At 41.0% G+C, this 24,700-nt stretch overlaps 1 protein-coding gene across 3 annotated transcripts in view; it reads left to right on the forward strand.

The window, feature by feature from the left end:
* Positions 1-24,700, forward strand: part of NAV2 (neuron navigator 2) — a 230,251-nt gene that overhangs the window by 84,252 nt on the left and 121,299 nt on the right. For 2 of the 3 annotated variants that reach the window (XM_059825936.1, XM_059825935.1), the window contains exons 4-6: positions 4,748-4,820; positions 11,954-12,221; positions 17,123-17,280. In XM_059825936.1, coding sequence (XP_059681919.1) covers positions 4,748-4,820; positions 11,954-12,221; positions 17,123-17,280 — 499 coding nt within the window. Of the gene's footprint in view, positions 1-4,747; positions 4,821-11,953; positions 12,222-13,757; positions 13,827-17,122; positions 17,281-24,700 lie in introns of all 3 variants that reach the window. The other variant, XM_059825934.1, reaches the window with a different exon arrangement.

A 24,700-nucleotide genomic window follows, 5' to 3' on the forward strand; every position in this document is an offset into this window, starting at 1 on the left:
GAAGCTGTTGAGTTTGTGTGTACTTGAGTTTCACATGTGTAGAAGCCAGGAAAGAACGAGGGGTCTGCAGGTCTGGTGGTAATGAAAACGACGATGTGCAACGACGTCCTTTACAAAAGTACTTAGAAATCGGTAAATATGTGTGACCACTAGCTTTTAATCCTGCTTTTCCTGCAAGGGGCTGATGGTCTTAGTGGTGTAACAAAGCAACTGCTGATTCCACAGGCTGGTCTGGTGGTTGAAAGTTCTGCACGACGCTTCTTAGCCATGATGCCTTCTGCTCCCAGCTTGCCAGGTAGCAAATGCCACCCAGAGATTCACGTTGAGAGGAAGTTTTCAGGTAGCTGACTGAAACGTGCGTTTTGCTTCTGTGAATACGAGGATGGGAGCTGTGACGCTTGATATGTTACATCTGAACAGAATTTTAATTCTATGGCGTTTTATTTTTTCATATCATCTCCTAATGATAAGCAAGGAGGAGGAGCTCCCGGAGGCGGGCAGCCCCTCGGGTGAGGATTCAGCTGTCCTCGGTTGGCATTTAGGGACATTTCAGAACAGAATACCGTCATATGGGCTGCGGGACTGATAATGCACTTCCGTGGTTGACTATACCTGAGACGGTTTATATGCGGCGGTTCAAAATTGCAAATTCATTTGATGCTTTTGGCCAGGACATGTAACAAGGCAAGGTTCAGTTTTGGACACCACTGGTAATGTGTCCAGGTGAAATAATCACTGTGGATGTCTGTCCTTGGTTTTCCGTCTTCTTTTGCACAGCTTTCCCTTATTTTGGGTAGGCGGGAAATGAAAGCATCCAACTGCCATCATTCCTGCTTTGCTTCTGCTGTCTTAAATGTTGCTGGCAAAGCAAATGAGAAATCAGAATTGTCAGCCAAAAAAACAATTGTAGCTCCCAGTGAAAAAGAAAATATACCCTCCCCTTTGGCAAATCCAGTCTTTTCATATCTGCTTAAAGGGTTTAAGCAATATGTGGACTTGGCCAGGAAAGGGCCCGTAGAGTCTCAGTGGTGATGTGCTGCTGAATACTGTCATTTCAAGGAGGTAGCTGCACTTTGCATCGGAAGTCACTGCGACGCAGGGTCGTTAGGCTTTTCCTTAGCTGAGATCTATCCAGGAACTTCACTTCTGTCTTAGGTACGCATCTAACTGGTCTAACTGCTGTGCTACTACTTCAGAATAGCTTGGTGTCTCCAATCCTGTATGCACTGGGGGATCTTCCTCCATAAAACCATCTTTGCAGATTATAAATTCTTAGTTCTTGTGTTAATACAGCAGGGACTAGAGACAGAATCCTTCCTTGGAGCTTTTATAGGTGAAATTCATTAAATTTTACACTGTTGGAAACATTTCTCTTTACACAAGCAACATGATTCCTGATGCGTTAGACTAATTCAACCAAGCCAGGTTGAATCAACTTCGCTCAGGCCAGTGGCCACAAAATAGCATTCGCACCTTAAGCTCTTTGACATATGAAGATTTCAGTAGCTTTCTTATCTTCATTTTTTACAGTAGGAAAAATCAGCTATTGCATGCCTCGCTCATCCCCACATCACTGTTTTCATTCTCGGCGCCTCGGGGGGGTAGAAGACAGCTCCCCAGTCGAGCATCCGGGGCTTTTGCCTCGTATGAGACTCCAGAGCGCCAAGCGAGTGTGAGCCCTTTTCCACTGGGCTGGAAAGCAGTCACAAATCACTTTTACGGGGACCACCAGCCAGTTGTCGTATGGGAAGCACCCTGAATTTCTATCGACACTAAGTTTTAATCATTTCAGCTATAGACCTGAATTCTGCATTTCATTTTCTCCTTGAATTTCCCAAGATTTCTTTCTGTTTTCCTTTTTGGGCTCTGTTTTTCCTTCAAAATCACCTAATTGCTCACATTCCTGTCATTCTGCCATGTAATGTTATTAGTATCACAGATGATACTGCATAAATGTTAGCAGAATAATTGATGCTTTTTTGTCCTTCAGTTGTATTGTTTTAGTGAATTCCTTGTATGCGCAATGCTGTACATCCCCGTGGGATCTTATTGTAGTACTTGATTTTCTGAATGTAAGAGGTTTGCTTTTGCAAGTGTCTGTTATTTTACCACTTTATTTCATTATGCGTGGTTTTAAGTACTGAAATAGGATATTTTGATGTTTCTATAATGTTTTGATTCCTATGAGATCTTGATTGTAATGCACAGTAGATTTTTGACAGTCCACGTCCTGTAAACTTTTTTTTTTGCATTTTGTATTACTCTTTTTTTTTTTCCCTCCTTCTTTTTCCATATCAATGTAGCACCAAAAAGCCCCTGTTTCTCGCCGCCTTTGCCACTGGTGTGGCAAGGTAGCCCATCTGTCCTTTTATGTGGCAGTGAGGTCCAGGACACTCAACCTTAAGCGTTAGCGCTCCAATGGGAATCATCCATGAGTCTGAGGATGGGAGCTGTGTATCTTAATGAAGTGGCGAAAATGCTCAGTAAAAACTGTGGCTTTGTCCCAGGCCAGAGGTGGCAGAGATGTTAAAGGGGGCTCCTTGAGTCTGAATCGGCTTTGCGATGAGCATGACATTAGGAAGTCAGCAACGACTACTATGTAGCACCAAGAATGAGGGCACGGGTGAGGAACTTGCTACCCAGAAGTAAATCTTAATCCCGTGGTCACTCTGTCCTGAAGGAGAGTTTGAGCAAAGATGAGGGACCTGGGAAGAGAAGCAAAGCAGTTAGGGCGCTCAGGATGGAAAGAGCTACTTTGTGCTTCTACAACTGCAAATCCAGAGTGGAGATGAGATATTGCTTACTTTCGCTCACTAACCTAAGTAATCCTCCTCGTTAGGAGAGGAGAAATCTACCCACAGCTGTGGGAGACTGGAAATGTTCTTGGAATGATGCAGACTTCTTAAATGCAGGTGGTAGAAATGGATTGATGCTTTTGTGTGATGTTTATTCTTGAAAAGGTGAACTTTGGCTTTCCGACAAAGTCCCAAATCACCTCAATAAATGAGCCACATTGAACGCTTGAAAGGGTTGTAGAACACTGAGGAAGGAAACGGGTAGAGATTGACTGTCGTATCATATTGAACTGTGGATAAATGAACCTTTGAACTGCACCCTGCTCCAAGCTTTAAGGTCTGAACATTACAGGAAACGTATTCCTTGGTATCTGTCTGCGTTTGGAAGCATAGAGTATACTCAAAGTATACGCTATACTTTGTATACTTTGATATAGTATATCTCAAAGTATAATGAGGTTGATAAGTTTTGAGTATATCAGTGTTTATAATTGTTGAAATCACGGCTGAGTAATGCCAATAACTTTTTTCCCCCCCGATAGAAGAGAATGTTTTTATTGTTACATTTATAGACAATAAATGAAAGTACCTTGAGAGAAATTCATGCTGGAGGTTTTCTGGCAGCTTCCCTTGTACTTTTTTATTATCTTGAGAAGGAAGGGAAGCACAGGGCAGGTGCTGGGAGCTCAGCCTCCAGAATCCACACAGCCCTCACTCGTGTATTTTTTGAGGGCAGGCAGGAGCTGACAGGGGAGCTGGATCTTTCACATTGCCTCTTGATGTCTCTGAACTTCATCGAAGAGAGGTAGCTTCGTGAGAGCAAGTGTCTGTCTACTTTCTTATCTATAAAACGGAAGCAGTGTTTGGTTGCAATGTTTTGGGAATTAATAAATTAATGTTTGCAAGATGTTCAGACATGGAGACCCTATTTTATCACTTGCTGATTACCATGATAAAAAAAAAAACTTGCTCAATGGTATTACCCAAAAGTTTTCTGTGTAACCACACACAAAACATGGTATTTCCTAAAATAGCGTCCCTTGCGGCTTCTCGAGGTGTCTAGGCGTAGGCTTCTGCATAGAAGTGCTGTGGTCTGGGGGGGCCAGCATCTCTCTGCATCTTCTGAATACGACAGCGGAGCTTTGGTGGTAGCTTGGTTGGAAACGAGGCATGAAGCTACTGCAAGATCGCTATTGTGATGTTGAGATACGGGGGAAGAAATGCCTAACCCTTCAAACCTTTCTGGAGTTAACTTTTGCTAGGTAGGGTTTGAGTCCAGTCGGTATAAAGCAGCTGTAGTCACTAACAGTCAGACCTGTTGTGCAGAAGACCCTTTCTGGTCAAAATTCATTTTATCCCGTGCAATTTAATGCCGTTGTACCATCTCTCTGAAGGGCAGGATTTGCCCCACAGTGAGCGACCGAAGCTGCCTGACATTTCTGACACGCGGAGGATGTCGCGAGTGACCGTTTTTTGGATTCCAGCTGGGGTTTCCAGTTACAGTTTTTATATCTGACTGCTTTTGTGGCTGGAAACTTTTGCCAGCTGTCAACCTAAGAGCAAGTGGCAATCTGTCTTCTCAAGCAAATGTAGCCTCCATGTTTATTTTCGGTTTCATGTTTGTTATACTTATCGTAGGTTAAAAATCCTGGCATAACAACCTTGACCCTTTGGTAGGATATGTAGTGATCCTTTTTTGTGGTCAGAGTATTAAATAACGTGCTTCATGCAAGTGCAAATAACAAAGTCCTCACCCACGTAATAGTTGATCAATTTAGGACCTTAGTAACTGAGGAGGTTTCATATTATGGTTTCCACATAATGAGCAAAGGGACTTTTTATGTGATACAAAGACTGAGTGCAGTCAAGGGTGGCGGGAGATGAAAGTAAACAATTATTACAATGCATTTTCTTTTTGTCTCTCTTTTTTTTGTTTGTTTGTTCTTGAACAGATTGAAAACATAGATGCATGCCTGAGTTTCTTGGCTGCTAAGGGAATTAACATACAGGGGCTGTCAGCAGAAGGTGAGTCAATCGGTTGTTTAAAATTTCATTTTAAATGAGCAACCTGAATTAGTGCTTGTGACTGTAACCAGCACATGGAGTGTAATGGAAGATTGATATCAATAATTTAAACTTTTGACAGTCTTTACTTCTTTTTTCCCCATTTCAGGGTGAAAGGTAGGTAAAATATCTACCTAATCGCCACACAGCTGACTTGTAAAAATAATCAACGAGACCGAATTAGAATTCAATCACTTCTTTGTTTCTTTCTGCTAAAACCCAGAAATTTCTCCTCTAAGTTCTATAATTGGCACATTGATCAGAGTGTAGATTTTACAGCTATTTCAAGTGAACTGCTGGCGGTTGTTTGCCTTTTGAGAGAGAAATATACTTCCTTGTTCTTCAAGTTTTCTCTTACCTGAAGAAGTATCCTCCTTTCTTTTCTTTTTTTAAAGAAAGATTTTTTTAAAAAAGTTTGTTTCCAAATGCACGAAACAATAAAATCCAAATGTTTTGAACCAAAACAAAAGAGAAAAATACATTTTAACCTCTAATTAATCACTCTGCTTTTGAAGAGCACCAGAATTTTTCTGAAACCCAAACATGACTTGGCGTACTATATTCCTTTATGCCAGTGCATGATATATGTCAGGATGTATGGTACCTTTTGGCTCAGAAGCTGTTTAACTGCTGTCTTAATAAGAGATCGGACAGATTTCTGTCATCCCCAGCACCAACTTTCACTTATACCTTCATTTAAATACTCAGGAAAAGCAGTTGGGTTCGGTGGCTGCTAAGGCAAACTTTGAATATATTGTATGTTATCTCCTTCAGTGCTTCACAGAACAAATAATTGGATGTGTGGCATCAGGTGAGACTTTAAGTTAAATTTGGTGACTAAGTCTCTTTGCAGACTTAGTTTTGAGGAGGGGGTTATATCGTCAAATCGTGCACGTACGTTTACTTGTGTGTGAATAACTGAAGTGCCTGTCCGTTTAAAGCCGTGTTTTCCTCCTCTGAAGGAATCCTATAGCTCGAACAAGGAGGGCAAGAAAGGATGTGTAGGTGTGGTGGGCTGACCCTGGCCGGCAGAGAGAATAGGCAGAGCAGAAGTGAAAAAACACTTGGGTCAAAATAAAGATAGTTTAATGAGTGAAGGGAAGAGGAAAAAAAAATCAAGCGATGCAAAGGGAATCGCTCACCACCTCCCACAAGCAGACAGACGCCCAGCCAGTTTCTGAGCAACGGCTACCTCCCCAACGCCCTCCCGCCACCCACCTCAGTTTTTATTACTGAGCAGGACGTCGTACGGCCTGGGATACCCCTTTGGTCATCTGGGGCCGGCTGTCCAGGCTCTGTCCCCCCCCAGCTTCTTGCCCACCCCCAGCCTGCGCACTGGGGGAAAGCACTGCGGGAAAGAGAGAAAGCCTTGACGCTGTGCAAGTATTGCTCAGCCACAGCCGAAACGCCGGCACCTTATCGCTGCCGTTTCAGTCACAAATCCAAAACCCAGCACCGTGCGCTTTATCATCGTGACTTGAAGTCTTATCTGAAACACACTTTCCCTTATGGGTGGTAAATGATGTTTATGAAATGCATTCCAGATAACCACTGTGGATGAACTTCATGGTGAAACCATTGTGTACACAAGTTTTTTATATGTACGTTACATTTAAAAAATACTACAAAAATAGAAAAACTTTCATAATATTACTATAAATTCAAAGCTATTATTTTAGCAAAACTTATTAAAAATTACATTTTGACAATTTGGAAAATATCTTAAAGTATTCCTTGCTGTCCTCGAAAGGAAGCCCCCTTCCTCATCCTAGTCTCTGAGATCTTACAAGCCACTTGAAAATGTGTATTTGAAATGTAATTTCACTAAGTTTCAGGTGGTTTCTAAGCGTGGAAAACCAAGTAGCAGACACTTCATAGACGTTGTTGTAACCTGCTGTTACCACAACTAGTAGGAGAAGAGGGGGGTGAAGGTTAGCTGGTTTTTTCTGTGGTGTGTCCTTAAGTTGGGTTAGAAGACCAACAACAAATATTTTCCTCGAAAGAGAAGCTTTAATACGGTCAGCCCAAGTACTGCCTGGTTTATATGCCTTGATAGCTCAGTTATAATTGGATTCTCATGTCAAAAGAAAGTATGAGCTAAAACTTCTAACAGCGGAAAGTTTGTTTACCAGGAAATCGTTAACAAGAAAATGCAACCGAGTCCCTAGTAAAAGCCAGTTTCGACCTTGACATGATACGTAAATATTGTAAAAATGTAATAAATTTCACATCATTTACCTCTCTTGATACAACGTAAAATCTAAGAGAAATAGCAGATTAGCTGATGAGAAACTGTCTGGGTGTGCAAAGCTGGCAGTGTATCGTTGTTCACGCTGGGGAAGGGACAACGCGATCAGTGCTCATTGCTCTCCCGCCAAATCGCAAGGCAGACTCAGCAGGATATAGGTTATCCCATGGCCTCGCTGATTTTGTATTTCTTCCTCTCTTTTACACTGTCTAGGAATTAACATAGCAAATCATACCAAGTTAGGAAGAGACCAGTAATGTCCGCTGCCAGCATATGACTGAGAATATTTACTGGTTCCACCCCTAACACTGAAGGAGAAGTGTGACAGCTAGAGAGCGGGAGGGAAGGAACATTTTTTATAAAATGAAGTTAAAAGACTTGAATTCAACAATAAATTCAATTTCTGTTCTTCGTCGCTCCTTAACTGTGCTGAGGAAGAAGGGGGAAACTAAACAAGAGAGAACACAGAATTGCTTAAAATGAAGAGGGCCGTAACCAAACAAGCCGGTGTTTCTGCGCAAGTTGCCAAGACCCGCTAGGTCAACTGCAAATACCTTGTTTACTTCGCTGGCAGATCCTCCTCTAGGAGGAAGTAGAAGATTGTGATTCCTTCCAAAGGGGAATAAACGTTGAAGTCTCCCCTGGGTTGCTTGAGAACACGTATTTTTCAATAGCACAGTTTTAGCGTGGAGGGAAGTTAATGAATCAAAACTGGAATGTGGATGACTCCTAAATGTTGAAATAATTTGGGACTTCATGCATTGTGTCCTTCCAGTATTAAAAAAATCCTGCTTTCATATGTGCGTGCCACTTAGACATAGTCTTTTTGTATGGATTTATACAGTGAAGAAGCTAAGGATCTGCCATCGCTGACGATGATCATACTATGCTAGAGGCAGGGCCCCCCTTCCCCAGCAACGTGGAGCTGAAAAGGCGTTCCCTTCTCAAAGATTCTTAAATCCTAAAATCTCCATTTGTAGTTTCTAAAGAAAACTATGAGGGATGCTGGAAAATTCTTTTCCCTTCTTGCTGCAATTTTTTATTGTCCGTCGCTTTGAGCTGTCTCTCCATACCCACGCTCTTAAACTTGTTTCCACACTGAGCTGGGTTTTAGACTCCTGGAATTGCAGCTGCCCAGCTAAGCTTGCCCTCCTTTGCAGAGTGTTTCCTCTCTGCCAAGATTTTGAAGATTATGGAGAACATAAATGTGCAGTAGAAACTCAAATTGATGTCATAGATAGCAGCTGCACCTCTTTGGGTAACAGATTAGCTGGATAACGATCAGCTGAACAAATCACGAAACCACAAAGCGGTGGAAGAAAAGGTCTTGCTAGACTTTGGAAGAACCATGATTCAGCTTAGACTTTTGTCTCTGAAATGACATTCATGCTCCTGTAGGTACAAGAATTTCAGCGTGCACACTCTGCAATACTGCAGTTCATCCATTTTAGGTCCTTTAATTCCTTTCCAGTGTCAAGGTGGAATTTTTATTTCCGCAGCACAAATATCCCACAGTGCTATTTTAAGCATAGCTGGCTAGGGCACTTACTATGCTGCCAGATGTTGATGATACCGCACTGAGTGCAGTTGTGGACAGTCTTCAAAAAATCAGCTCTGCAGGCATTTTTTTGGTAATTAAAGAGTAATGTGTGTAGTGGGACTTAATTCCTTCTTGCATTTCCCTGCCTCATTTCATTGAAATTCCAAAGTATTGTTCATATTCAGATCACATCGCTCAGTAGAGTCTACAAAGCTCATGCCAGAGCTGTTTTGGTAGCTTTGGATCCCTAAAGTCAACTTAGAGCCCCCTCAGCCGAAAGCGTGTGCTGACTGAGGTTGAGTCTGTCTGTACTTCGTGATGTGTCCTGGATTGACTGTGAAGTATATCTACTTCTCAACATTTTGTCTTAAATTCAAACTTCTTTGTGGTTCCTTTGGCCCTTTCTCTCTTCTCCCATCATTCGCTGTGGACAGAATTTCCTGATTTTTTTTCCCCACTTTGTTCTGTTTGGCAGAGACCCTCTTGCCTCACCTCTTAAATGAACTAAGGGTTGATGGGGACTGCCTGCAGAACCCTTCAGTGGTCAACCATAGGAGGCTATTGCAAAGTGACAGGAGCAGACACCCCACTAACTTTAGGGGTGAATAGCATGTATATATGACAGCCCTATTTTCTGTAAGGATAGATGCAAGCTAAGAAATGTGCAGTGATTCTTAATTTGTGGTCCTGATAGCCATTTGGCTAACCAGTCTCGTCCATGTAAACTAGTTATGTTTTTTCTAGTCCCACGTGCTTTACAGAATCGGATACAAAATAAGCTTTACAGAAGCACATGCAAATAAGCTTGACTAAATAACAGTAATAGACCATTTTTCTTCTTCATTGCTTTGCTTTGATCTGTATTCTGTACGCAACGAGTAGTTTATCATTTGCAGAACTTCCATTCACAAGCGTTAGAGGAATCGCATAATGACATTTCTCTAGTAATCTATCCACCAGACCTTTCTTTTCCTTACCTTTTCTTTGTCCTCAACTGATCTTTTTTTTTTCTTTTTTCCACCAAGTCTAGTGTATTTTTGGGAAGATAGAGAAGGATGATTGACAAGGTACGGTGGTGGAAGTTCCAGCTGTAGATGAAACAAGCAGCAAGGGAGATACTCCAGGATGGAAATTTCCAAAGGGTAGATTCGTGGCAATTCTCTGACAACCAAATTCCAGTTTCCTTTCAAATGTGTAGAGTGTTTGTTTCAAATATACAAGACAAGTCATTTTGGGCTCCAAATTTAAAATGGGTGGGTGACATGCTTGTCCGTATCTAAGTTAATATGCATATTTAAGCTGATGCATGGACTGGAGGGGACCTAAAGCAGGAAGCAGTTGAGACTGCAGTGATGGGCAGAGTGTGGTGAGGTTAAAGCACTCTTTGAAATACTTGTTTTGTACAAAGTGCGGGGGCAAACTGCCAGGCAAATTACCTTAGTCTGTCTTTAAGATAAGAGAAACAAAACTACCTCTGAAAGTCCCATTTGAAATAATATTTTGCTTAAAACCCAGAGGGAAAGATCTTTTGAAACTCATTAGAAGTGGGGTTTTTTTCCAATTATTATTTTTTGGTCATCTTGGAAAAATGTCAAAAGCAGGTTGTTCTTCTGATAAATACAGCCAAAGAGAGACAGCTATAGAAAGCAACAGGTTTTAGCTGGGTTATTGTTACAATTGCCTCTCACTTCACATTGAAATCAAGTCCTCCTTTCCAATTGCATATAGCTTTGTGAAGTTTAAACAAGCAGACCCATGGTAATTTCTTTTATCTTCTGGCCCATATTTGTGCAGTTAAGCTTCCTGGTGCCTCTGGCTCTGGTTGGTTATGCCTCGCCCTGGGATTAAGTGCTACTTTCACAGAATCACTAAGGTTGGAAAAGACCTGTAAGATCATCAAGTCCAACCATCAACCAAAAACCACCACCATGCCTACTAAACCATGTCCCACATGTTTCCTTACAATTGCCATGAGTAATTTGAGTTTTTTGCTGAAAATGAGATCCTTTTTACTGTGCTTTGCTGTCTTTTGTGTCTGTTTTACTTTATTGTCCACTTCCATCAGGTGTCCTCCCTAGTGAAACACGGGCAGAGTGGAGAAGGAACCTGCCCGATGCAGATGCTGATGGCAGTGGGAGGAGGCTGGGGTTGTGGCATGGCACTGCCTGGGAGCAGGGGTGGTCTGGGAAAAGGGGAGACAGGCAGGGTTTGTTGGGACCCCCCAGCCCAGGAAAAGACTAAAATCGGCTAAGAAAACAAAAGGAAGACAGAAAATGGCTGCGCAAGGGCCCTGGGATTGATAATCACTTCAACAAGGGAACAGGGGCACTGATGGGATAGAGCAGTGCTGGAGGGGCCAGACTGCAGGGAGGACAAAGTCGGTAAGGCAATTTAGTCAAGAAGTAGGAAAGGGGGAAAGGAAAAAGGAAAGGGGGAAAGGAAAAAGGAAAGAAATATCCTGGGTCTGGGTGATGACCAGGACCACTTAGATGAGGTCTAGGAGTGGCTTAGGAGATGGGCATGGGCCAAAACCAAATTAGGGAAGAAAGGAAATGAGATTAGTGGCTAAGAAGAAAAGGTAGCTTGAGGCACAGGTAGACAGGAGACCAAAACTGGTATAGGAAGGGGAGTGAAATTTTTAAGCCATGAGCCTGAGGTTTGCTGGATAAAGGGCTTGGGGTAAGAACAGAAGATTGTTACACAGCAAAGATGAGCAACGTAAGCAGAAGTGTGACTGGGAGAGGGAATAAAGGGTAGAGCAGGGCCCGTTACATGGTCAGAGCAGCCTTTTAGCTAGAAATGGGAACAGAAATTAAAATTCTGATTCTCACTTTTGTGCTTGGCCACTGTCTTGCCACGTGTCCTTTTCTTCCCTTCTTGCACTAATCTATATAGAGGGATTTAAAAGCATAGGGCATCAGCAAGTTTTATTAGATCAAGCAGCCTGTATAGTGCATGCAAAAGTTTAGCTGTGTGATGCAGCTTTTTTAATTCACTTTTTAAATTTAGGAAGTTAAACATACTGAATAATTAAGTCTTGGCACATTATGAAGGTTAACACACAGCCTACAGCAGAAATGGAAGACACCGTGCAGTCACCGTAGGGGAGAAATTAGTTATTTATTTGTAGTTGGTGCTCACTGGTAATCAACTGTGATACTGATTAGATGTGCAGAAAGTCTGTCATATCCTAAAGGGATTGAGTTCGGACCGGGTTGTGAAGAGTGCGGCGGGGTCAGCCGCTGCACTGTCGGAGAGAAGCAACAACCGGTGGCTGACGAGTGACTTCTGAACATTGCCTTACAGAAATCAGGAATGGGAATCTAAAGGCCATCTTGGGCCTTTTCTTCAGTTTGTCTCGCTACAAGCAACAGCAACAGCAGCCACAGAAACAGCAACCACAACACCATCCGTCCCAGCCACCTCCGCCAGCGTCCCAGCAAGCAGGGTCTCCATCCCAGTGCCAGGTCGGGGTAGCGCCGCAGCAGGTACCGGCTTCGCTCCAGACTCCGTGCCAACAGCCCCCGCAAGTGGCGCAGCATCACTTCAAAGCACAACCAGAAATGCAGTCAAGGTGGGGAAATTTCCTTTCTGATGGTTTGGGGTTTTTTTTCATTGTTTATTTCTTTTTTTCTTCTTGTTGAAGGTCTTCACAAGCCGAAGAAACTTCTTTCTTTAGTTCTACTCTAGAACAAAGAGTGTGTTGGAAATTGAGTGCTGGGTAGCAATTGACTTCACGCCTTTGAAAATCAAAACAGATGTGCTTAAATATGTGCTGGAAATATGCAGTTCAATGGGTGTAAAATACCTGCTAGGCCAAATAACCACAGTATTTTATAAGGACATTTTTCTCAGTATTCCTTTTGCTTCTTTCTACTCACAAAGCATGTAGAGCGTTACCATTACAGAATACATGCTTCGGGTGGGTGAAAACCAACTTTGGTTCTCAGTTTGCAAGAATTTCAGTCCCAAGAAGTGGAAGGCTCTGATAGTGGTAAAAGAAACGGAGCTCATCATGGCTGGTGACAGTCAAAATCAAATCTAGGCTTATTGGTCAAAAATAGTATGCTGCTGGCTTGCATGAAAAGCACTTTTCACAGTCGGTGTTGGTTGGCGCTCCTAGATCAGAATACAGAGGAGTAGAGAGAGTCTTTGTCCCTTGAAGGTCTTCAATCCTAGGGGTGCTCTTTCCAGGTTAGAATAGAAGCAATTTATGAAAGCGGTACCACCGTGAATGCATGTACAGCCTTCCGCTTGTCTGACCCTTCCACTGCTAAGGGAGTGAGGGTTTTAGTGGGGATAAGCAGGCAGCGTTAAAGGCTGAAGCCATATGTGCACAATTACTAAAGTGTGAAGGCTTTTTTTTTTTTTTTTAAAAGATGTCAAATTAAGTTAAGGCTTATAAGTGTTAAAATAACGCATGGTAAGGTGAGCACTAGCTGAAGTGCTGCTTTATGAGGGATATAAACGGTTTAAATGAGGCCTTCCAAGTGAGACTACTGAGAGCTTACTTGGTTTTTGCTTATGTCTGTCTTGGGGAACCATGCTCATTTTGGGTGTAAACAATATTTTCGTATAATTGAAAAACACAGTGTTGCTACAGCATGTATAAACGTACAGGAAATAAATACTGTAAAACAAAGATGAATTTGAACATATTTCTGCGACTTTTCTGTCAAAAACATGCAGAGATGCATGGCAACATTTGAATATTGCTTTGATATTTCCAGACCAGTGTGTGGATTGTGCTGGGTTTCAAATAATCTAAAAATATCTAACCTGAAGGTCTTAAATGTCATGTTTTCTTAGTATATATTGAAGTAAAATTGCTCAGATTCTGCAGAAAAATACACGTAATAAAAGATTGAGAAAGAGTAATAAAGTTGGGGTTTGCATGCAGAATTGCATGTTCATTACTCTATAAAAATTAATTCATTTCAGATTTTAGGGTTTTAGACATGAAGTTATACTTAGGCAAGAAGCGTTTTTTCCCTGTGAAATTCACAAAAACTTTTTCCTCCCTAAAACTACTTACTAAGTTCAGTGGCTTAAAAAAAAAAAAGTTTCTTTGTTCAATATTATCTTCCACTTTTTCTTTCCTGTCATACAGTGCATCTCCCAGGGACTCATCTCAAAGCAAAATCATCCGATTCACTCTTGGTCAGAAAAAGTCTTCTAGGTTAGCATTTCTTCATCTTCTGCAAAGCATGAATAATCCTTTTGCAATATTTCTGGATGCATGTTTAGGGTTCCTGTTGAAAATATTTACCTCCTTGTTTGTAACTAGGCTTTTTACAAAGAGCCGAAATGTGGAAGCGTTAGACAAATCTTAATTTTTTTTCTTTTTTTCAAGGTTTGCAGTGCATTTTGGCCCGCAAGAAAATAATTTGGTTTTCTTGTCCTTATGAGCTTTTGCTTTTGAGAACAAAACATGGTTCTGGGAGTTCTTTCCCCACTGTACGCATCGGTATCAGCTGGTTTTAGAGCTGCGTTATTGAAACGACTAGATCAGGCTAGTGCCTTAGCTAGTAAGGAAAGCCTCACGTGCACCGTGTGAGCCCAGAGAGCACCGTGTGGGTCTGTCTCATCACAGCTCCTGCGCTCCCCGGTGCTCTGAAGCTGAGCACATCTCATCTCCCTGAAAATGATGAATAGGTATTTCAATCAATTTTTTTTCCTGAATCCCAGCATGACTTGCATGCCAGCTCGTATGACCATCTCATCTCAGTGATCACAAGGGTTGCTGTGTTATTAAAGTGGTTATTAATCACGTTTACTTTTACTACTATTACATATTATAATATTTTACTAGGAATTTTTATACTGTTACACATTGGGAAACTATACTACACCATTTTTATTAAGCTTGTGAACTATTACTTACGATTTTTATTCAGCTTGGCAAGTTTGTATAGATCATTAGTTCTGCTGTATCGTTTGGATTTATTTCCCCCACCTTATTTCTTTTATGACACCAGTGAAGGTCTGCAGCATAACCCCGGTTAAAAGTCCTGTGTTTCCTTTTCACGTTCTCTCTTGATCATAATTATGGCTTGACAGTTCATATTTGCCTGGAAGAGGTGCTGAAGTGCAGTAATGGAGAGTATTCTCTGAGCTCAGTACCTTGTCTCTAATAGCAAGAAGCTAGAAACGCCTCCCTGGACCTATTTCCCCCCCCTCCCCCCCCCCGCCCTAGATTTCACAGGCACTGCTGTGGAATAGCTTGCCCTAATACCAAAAGCAGGGGCTTAAAGAAAGTCAGTTAAACTATGGGGTGGGGGGAATCTAAGAGAAACGGTATCTTCAAGACTGTTTTTAGCATGTAGGTTTTTTTTATTCTCAGGATGTTTTTATTGGCAGTGACAATACTGACTTGAATTGAAAACTTGTCACTTCTTGAGCAGTCACATGGCTTGGGTAGCTTTCTTCACTTTAAAATGGGACAGATTTCCAAACCGTGTGTGGGCATGTGTGCGGAGCCTTTTCCTACCCATCAGTACAAGGACATTATACCTTCCCTCATGCCAAGCTCTGATAGAAAACTCCCCTCCCTGTACTGGGGGCTCTGGTAGCCTTCCTGGGGTGGTTGGCCCATACTCGCAGTGTTTTATCACCGTGTAAAAACTTTTAGCTGAGGTATCTCGTGCGTCCTTCCTACCTGTAGGAAAGCTAGCTCGTTTATGAACTTACTTGTCTTGGTGACTTGCAAGTTCTCAAGAACAGCAGCTGTTACGAAGAGCGTTTGTCCCCACTTTGCCTCTGCTTCTTCCCATGTAGTCTCCTCTACAGTGGATGAAGCATCTCTGGGGTGTTCTCATTTACACCTTGCTGCAGTGATGAGTGCGTACAACTTTCTAGCACCCCCCAGTGTTGAAAAAGGCTGGATAAATTGAGGGGCTCGTCTAAAAGGCTTCAGCAAAGTCAACCTCAGAACCATGATGTGCTGTGCCAGATCTGTGGTGGTTTGAGTTTGTAAATTAATTTTTGGTTTTGTATTTGAATGATGCCGTTAAGTTTCATTCTCTTTTGAGCTTTGAAAGCATGTGCATGCAGCTGCTGACATTTTTGCTCTTTTCCTTCGTGTTTCTTTTCATATTTCCTATTTCTTCACTGGTCTTGGAGAAGTCAGTTTATTTAGGAAGCACTGCCGGATTCCTTCCTGGCTTCTCTTCCTTCCCACAGGCATAACAGTGATTTGGTTGGCTGCATCCTGGGATGACAACTGGGCCTTCTTCATTTTAGCCTCTTATTGGCACAAGTTGTTTAAGACAATTAGATTTTTGTGTTTTATATAAAGAAGTTTCAAAGAGTTTGTGTCATACAGAAAATACAAAGACACCTTTCAGTGCTCTGTAGATGACGTGAACTGGTTCTATCTTCAATGTGATGTCCTTGCTTTTCAAAGCAGCTGTTTCACTAGCTCTTCGGTATGCATTTTGAGCAACTACCAAACCTTGCAATTTTTAGTATTTCACCTATTTGGAATGTAGAAATATGTGCATAAAATACAGTACAAACATGGAAACTTTATGTATGAATTTTGACTTTGAAGGACTCCAACACTCATATTGTTCTGAGATATGGTGCCAGTGGCTTTCCTAATTCTCTTGGGCGTTGTAGAAAAGTCTTCCCCCTTTCCCCCTCCCGTTTTGCCTGAAAAGCATGAAAGTACTATCCCTCCCTGTCCTCTTACTCCAGAATCCTAACTACATTTTTTTTTTTCTACATAAACGGTTAAATCTTGTACATAGAGGCTACGGTAGGGAAACGCTGGAAGAGATTGACCCAGTTTGAACCAGAGGCTTACACCAGCTCACTGATAATGTGGTTGCCCTAAGAGGGGGAACTTAAGCTTTGTGTGATTTTTAGAGGCTCAAATAATTAAACCGAGTTAAGGTTTCGCTGGGCTTGGCTGCTAGGGTTTGTAGCTTTCAGAGCGGAGCTGTGATTTGCTTCTCTCCAAGGGAAAAGGCAGCCATGTTCTGTCTCATTCTTGTTTCCAAAATAAGAGTAGCCCTTATGTGTCCAGCATAGAATAAAGTCTCCAGCAAGCTGGTTTAAGAACAGTAGTGTCTCGCTTAGTCTTAACCTTGTACCAGTGGTATTGCTCCACTGAATCTATCACAATCACAGAATCACTACGGTTGGAAAAGACCTGTAAAAGATCATCAAGTCCAACCATCAACCAACACCACTATGCCCATGTTTCTGATTCACAAGAGTTGTGGCAAGTGACCATTAATTTCGGTTCAGGGTGGGGAGTTTCTGATTTAAACCAATTCAGACTGTAGCTTGTTTGACGTATATTGTTCATTTAGGATAATTTTTTTATTTTCTTACAAAAGAACAAAGACCCTTGTGAGTATATACTTGTGGTTTTGATCCTTTTCTTTTCCGCTTATGCATGGTATTCCATAGTTTCTTTCCCAGAGTGCTTTTTAAGCCTATTTAATCGTATTGTCATTCTTTCATCAGACTTCCAGGCCCCACCACGAGGGTGTCCACTGCAGGCAGTGAGGCCAAAGCTCGTGGTTCTATTAGCGCCAACAATCGACGCAGCCAGAGCTTTAACAATTACGACAAATCTAAGCCTGGACTTCCCCCTCCGACACCTACAAGTAGCAATGAAAAAGGTAAGCACCTGAGATTTTGGCATACTCAGAGTTTTCTTAATAGTGGCGTCGTTCGAGGAAAATTGGATTTTCCATTAAGCTCCAGAAATTGTAAGACCATCTCAAAGCTGTATGTTGTAAACATGACATTTACAATCCAAAAACCAGCTGGCTTTTCTTGAAAAAGGTATAGTCCGTCTTTACTATAACTGAAGTTGTGACTTGCTGTCCTGAAGGTACGTACAAAAAATAGCTTCAGGAAAAACTGGCACTGGTGAAACGTGTTTTTTTCATTTTGCTTCAGACACAGATAAGGAGGAGTGAATTAGTCAAAAACTAAGACATTTTGATGAGTAGTTTGACAGGAATGGAAGATGACCACTGAAGATTTATTCGGTGTTTTTATATGATAAATAGTTGCTTTCCGTTCCTGCACTATTGTGGAAGGCCCCTTAAGTTACAAAAGTACATGATTTAAGTCTAATTTCAAGAACCGTATAGCGCAGGGTTTGAAGGCAGTTTGTTTGCAATGGTTGAAACATTACAGTTTTATAAATGTTGCAGTGAAACTGTGTCTATGGCAGTGCATCAGAAACGCGAAGTACCCTGTTGTGTCTGAAGAACTGCTTTTTTGAATGTCATGTACTGACTTGGTGTCCATTCACTAAGCTAGTAATCTGACAGCATTCATCAGCTTGAGTTTGTAGCTCTGAGCTCTGTAACGCAGCATTTACCAGCAGAGTTTTGGGGGATGTGACTGGTGAGGACTGAGCAAATCCCTCTGGTCTGATACGGTCAAATTGTTGGCATAGGCCGGCAGCTAATTCTGAATCCTTAACAAAGTCATTGCGCTTACGGAGATAGATCAGCGCTGGATTTCAGTACGATCTTCTTGCAGTGACTTGGCAGTCGTGCCCGTTGGGCTCAGGTCTCCTTTGTTATATGTGCATAACTTCTGTTCACAGTAGTGAGGGTTTTGCTTGAGGGAAAAATACTGGTCCGGTTCAGCTTGCCTGTGGTTCTCGTGCTTGTTTCTTTTCAGGAAATTGTGGGTTTCATTCTCTAGAAACTGTTGTCCTATGACTGCGTGTCATTAGATTTTGGAATATTACCCCATCTGGCCGTTCCAGCCCAAGGTGATGGTGGCAATGGAGGGTCCTCAGCATCCTCCAGGGACATTCTGAATCATGCTGATCAGACCTTGTAGAAGAAGAAAATTACGTTCACAGCTGCATAACAGAATAATTATAATTATAATATATTAGCATAATATGCTAATAAATTAGCAACATACTACCTTGGTAAATCCATGCTTAGTATTTTAGAAGGTTCGCTATGTAAACAGTAATGATTTTACTGTAACATCAGCAGGTAACAGCCATCTCTCAATCTGAATTAGAGCTGGCTTTCAGTTAAAAAGAACAAGCTGACAAGTTACGGCATGAGCAGATGAAACCTTGTTTTCCTGTGTAATACCTCACCGTCTCCCTCTGTCTCCTCCTCGTCAATACTCTCCTCTTTTGCTCATGTCCCATAACTACTGGACAGGGGAGACGCGGCGTGGGATGTGTCTTGTCCTGAAGCTTATGTCAGTTGGCTGGATGATCCCTACCTGCAGATGGGTGGTGTGCTGTTAGGCTGCATTGAAGACAGAACTCGAGCTATCTTGGCTTTTTCTCAGTTTATGAAGATTACTAAATAAGGAAAGTAAAGTACTGGTTTCGGTCTTTAAAAAAAAAGAAAAAGAAAAAAAAATAGAAGAAAGGAAATAAAAAAGTCCCCACACATACAGAGAAATAACAATAATTTGTCAACTGAGGAACTGAAATATCAACTGCTTGTAGGGAGACAGTTCTGTGAACCCTCATTCCTCAATGTAATCCATCTCTTCAGAGAGATAAACTGGTTGCTGAAGAAGCATACAAAGTCATCTGCTTCCTACGAACATTACAAATGACTGAAAGAAACAAGGTTGGTTTTTAGGTTGACAGCCTACATAAGTTGCATTAAATACTCAGAATTTTGCTCTGGTCAAAGTTTCCAGTCATAAATTATGGTCTTAAAAAAAAATAATAATGAGGGCTTATGTAAGTTGAACTTGAACTTTACTTAAAAAAATAATCATGACACAAAGTTGGTCTGCATCCATGAGAAACAAAAGCAGTTGGTCTGACAAATTTTTGGCTTATTTTAAGTTAATTGTAACGTTGCCAGACAAAGTTTTTTGTCAAAGTGCTAAGACAATTCAAGTTTTCTGACCCATATCCTGTATGTTGCCTAAGGAAATGAGACTTACATGACCGTGTTGTGTGCCGGTCTTGGTAAGTGTTCATCTCTTTACCCAGTACTAGCTTCGTTGCGTGTTTTTGGAGAAGGAAATGGGAGAAAGAGAAATCTGCCTGTTTTGGCACGAGTGGTCACTTTGTGATAGAAGGCAGCCTCCACTGTATTATGTTTGAATCATTTCTTATAAAGTAGGTTGTAATTTTCAGCTTTCATTAATCTGTGGCCTTTCCCTCCAGATGTGAATTGCCTTGTTAGTCAATCGTCTGTGTCTTGTGGCAATGAAAATGCATTAATTGAAACAGAATACATCAGAAAGGAAAAGGACAGTAAATGGAGCATGGAGGAATAGCTAGCTACTGGAAAATAAATAACCTAGATTTTTTGAAAGATTCCATTAATCAATTAATGATGAGACCACTGGTTTTCTAGAAATCTTGGGGAAAGGATTTATGTAACATTGAAAATGATTACACTGTTGCATAAAAACGAGATTCTTGGATACATGCACGTGTTCGTTGTGAGATGCATATGTACTCTTAGCAAAGAAGCACACCTAAATTGATGCGAGTCTCACTTCCCCACAACTTATATTGTGTCTTCAGTATTTTATTTTGCTTTCTCAGTCTTCGCACGCTGTCTGACACCAGTTTCAAGATGTGGAGAAGAGATACGTCTTCTCTTAGTAGGAATGACTTAGACACCTAGTTCAGTCCTGTGGACACCTTCTTTGAGGCTAGGGCATGGTAGGTTTAACTTGCTTGTTGGAGTTAGCCCCGCAGTTTGTATGCGAAATTCCCTTCAAACTCATAGGCATGTCAGTGCCCTCATTCCTCACATCATAAAATGGCAACACGCTATGGTACAGTTTTTTATTTATTGGCACAGTCATTAGCCATTTATAATTGCAGTAGCATTCTAGGCAGGGTAATTTAATGTGTGTAATTGCTGTTACAGGCTTTTTTTCTTAAGAAAAATGCCATTAAAGTCTAATTGCATTTTTGGATTGTGGGGAAATAATGAGCCACCCAGGCTTGTGATTTTTGATGTCATTGTAATCCCTTCACACAATTGGAGCCTTTTAATTCACTTCTGAATTGTCAGAGTTATTTAGTCCGTGCATATGTAAGTATACCTTTGGTTTACTTTCTTGTCCTTTAGTATCCTTTAACACCACAAGCGTACTATAGCATGAAAAGCATCAGCCACCTCCGAAGGTCACTACTGAACTCATCCAGATTATCAAAAACAGTTCTAAGGAATGTAAAGAGGCAAATGAGCTTTGCATTTCTATGCCTCTATGTAAATTATTAGGTACTAGTTATCTTGAGGCTCCACTTCGCTGTGTCCTCCTAATTGTCTAATATGATCACCAGATAAAAAATAGCCAAAACTTTATTTGCACGTGCAATTTAGGGGGAAAAAAAAAATAAGCTATTTTCTTGTACATTGCAATGAGGCGCAGAACTGTGTCCTAGGTAGTATCAAGAACGAAACTTAAATATTGAAGCATACAACTTCAGTAAAGACTTTGATACAGTAGATTTTCTCATTAATTTATTTCAGTGTTTTGCTTAGCTACACACAATGAAGAGTCTTTTGAGACGTGCTTTGAAAACCGTCTGTGGTTCTGCAAAATGGTGGGGATTTTTGACTGGCTCTGAACACCCTCACATATCCCCTGTCTTCACTGATCTTCAGGCACTCGGTTTTCATTTTGCAGTCTCAAAAGTCTGGTAATATTGTATGGGAATATTCTACTTATTACTTCCTGATTTGTATCCACAGTCTATAAAATCCCTGAACTTATGAAGCTATAGGAAACATCAACTTAATATTTCATCTCCGGTATGTTTATCAAGTGACATAGTAATGTGACAGGCTTACATGCTTTCTCTTTATTTTATTCTTCTACTTTGTTCCTCATATTTTATTTAAAATAATCCTACAGAGGGCAGCAGAAGTCTGCGGGAAAAATGGCACTTTTCCTTTGGATTGAAAGTTAGGTAAAATGTCAGTAGAAAAAAAGCACTACCAGACTTTGACCATTTCCACGTGGCATCAAAGGAAATGTTTATCGTTCAGATTTATGAAGAAGGCAGTGCTAATAATGCCAGGTTTCTATTAAATAGGTAGTATTAGAAAAAAGAAAAAAAGAAAGAATATATGCATATGGATTCATGCACTCGGATGAAATAAGTGACTGTTTTAATAGCAGTGTTCTTGCAAACTTACTTGATACAAGTCTCCTGCAAGGGTTCTGAAACCAGATACTGCTGACTCGGCTATAACCTTAGCTCTGCATGTCTCGATTTTCAGGTATGGATATTCTATATGGGCAGTGGAGTAAGAAAAGCATGGGCTCCTCTGGTTGATGTTCCTTTTCTTTTGTGTCTTTCAAATTTTGGATAATCCCTTTTAACTTGGAACGCGGTATATATTTAATCACTGTCTTTTAATATGTAAAGGGCAGTCACTGTATTCACACGGGTGCATGGTGACAGGACAAGAGGCACACATTCCTTTAGGGGAATTGCCATCTGGCAATAAGAATTAAGTTCTTCACTATGAGAAGAATTAAACATTGGAGAAGTTTGTCGAGAGAAGTGGTGGAATCTCCCTTGCTGGAGGTATTCAGGACTTGCCTTGACAGAGCCCAGGATAACCTCATCTGAGGCTCTGCTTTCAGCTGAAGGTTGGAAGGAATGATCTCCAGAGGTTTCTTCCTAGACTGTTCTATGATTTCTACAATTTAAATATAATGTTAGTTTCTTAGAGTCTTAAAAGTATACTGGACATTGACTAAACAGTTATCAGTGATTTATTTAAGGGACTTGGTGGGGGGGGAGGCAAAGGGCAAAAGTGAAGGGTACTTCAGGATTGCTAGTTTGACATGTTAAGAAAAATCTCTGATATTTTGAAAGCGTCCTACATGCCTGCCTGATTTCAGTGTTCCATGTTTTCCCTTCTTCTATGTTGACGCTCAGTTCGGTCTGTTCTTAGGCAAAGCCGTGTGTGTTGTGATGTGATGCAGCGATGCTCAAACCAGTCTGCGTTACGCCCTTTACGGACATATCTGCCCTGCTGACACCGCTAAAATACTTCCAGCACAGAGGCTGGCATAGAGACAGAGGGAAGTACGGGGACCTGCAGATCCCAAAGAGACAGGGTCTCATTGCAGTGACAGTTTTGCGTGCATCAGACCTGTACGGAGCCAGCAGTAAGGGGCTAATACTGCTTGAGCCCAGCTCTGAGCTCTAGCAGGTATAGAATTACCACATTTTGATACCTTGAAATATTATTTCCTTTCAAAAATTTTATTAAGTATAAACTAGTTAAATAGGAAGAGATATTAAGGTATTTCAAAGGAGGACAGTTAAGGATTTTCCTTCCTATAACTTTTTAACTTTGTGTTATCAAAATAGGACTAATTACCAAGTTAGTAAAATGTTAGCAAGGAAATGTAACCTCCGCTGAGCAAATCAGTCTTACTGGTGTATGGTTACGTATGCCAAATGTGTGCTAAAAATGTGTGCGCTTCGTACGTAGGCGGTTATATTTATCGGTATGGTTCAAGAGGACGCGGCATATCTCGTCATAGCTTCTGTAGGAATGACGCTTCGAAGTTGAATCTATATAGCTGCAATGAGATTTTCACAACTAGCCGTAGGAGAATCCACGGGATACTCATTCCTGGAGGTGCGCTGCTCAGAAGGCCGCTGGGGGATTCTCCAGGGTGCTTGTACGTTCCTGTTGTCTGAATTAGATAGCAGACATTCAACTTAAAAAAAAAAAAAAAAAAAAAAAAAAGGGCAGTATTTGTCCAGAGTTGGTTTACAAGGTACTCTCTTATTTTATTGAAGATGATGCAAACCATAATTTTTCATGTCAACTTTACTGTGAATTCCGGATTTATTTTTTTAAATGTCCTCTTATGTCAAGAGAAGAAAATCCGAAATTTGGAACTGAACCACTTGAAATTTCTCCTCCTAATGAGTCAGATGTTTCATATTCAATCCTGCATTGATATAAGAAGTAGGTGGGAGTACACACTTATGGCTTGGTTCTGTGTGATACTGAGCTTGTCTAGAGCTCAGCGTCGCTTAAGGTCACTTAAAAGCGGCAGATTGGTATTATGTCAAACCTGCAGATTCAATGTAAAAGTGCTACTTTAGGAATAGAGAGAACTCTCCTCTTTATGAGGAGCAAGGCGAGAAATGTGCATAATGAGATCAAAACTCAGAGTTCTTGTGGGTAATATCTTGAAGGCTAAAATTTTCAGCAGTATTCAAATGGGCTTTGAAAAGGAGGGGTGCTGATAAAACGTAGAGCACTGCATAATTAGAGGTTTGGAAAAACTCCTTTGCAGTTAGGTGTTTAAAAGGTTAATTTATGTTCTTTATCTAAATGAAAGGTTACTTCCTTGTTATCTGGAAGATACCTGTAGGTAGTGACATTTATAGTGATAAGGTTTCTTTATTACTTCAATAGATAGCGTACGAGTATCTGTTTGGAGTTTGAAATTAGCCCAATTCAGACCACAAACTGGATAGAAATTTTAAGAATGAGGATGATAAGCCATTGAAAGAGATTAAACTGGACATAATGAGTCAAAATTTAATATTTGCCCAGAGCTGATGTTCAGACAGAGGTTGCAGTTTGGGCTCAGAAATTACTGAGTGCAAGTCTTTGAACCATATCATCTTTAAGATCAACTCAGATGATCCTAGTAGTTTTCTTAAATGAAAAATCTTTCGTTTAAGCACATGAAAATGGAGGCAAGCCCTTTTCCATGGCTGCACATCAAATCAGATGAAATATTTGATGTTCTGAATGACTGTGTTTGGCTCCTTTACTGCATACAGGATGGTCAAGTGATGTTGCATGAGCTTCCTCACTGGAACACTTATGTGCTGTTTAACCTCATGCAGTTTTTCCACTCCAAATAAATTAATAATATTAAACAGAGACAAACCCCAGGCTTTTGCCTTTGTGCCAAATCATAGTGTAAGAATTAAAAAAAAAAAAGTAGTGAAAAAAGAGCTCTGAGACTTGTAAAGCGTGATAGAAAATCCTGTTAGAGAGTTAACATTTCATTTTTTTTACCTGTTTATAGTAGCATTCAGCGTAGAAGCCAGAACGGCTTCTACGAAGGCTT

The sequence above is a fragment of the Gavia stellata genome, chromosome 17 (genome assembly GCF_030936135.1).
Source record: "Gavia stellata isolate bGavSte3 chromosome 17, bGavSte3.hap2, whole genome shotgun sequence".
NCBI classification, from domain to species: Eukaryota; Metazoa; Chordata; class Aves; order Gaviiformes; family Gaviidae; genus Gavia; species Gavia stellata.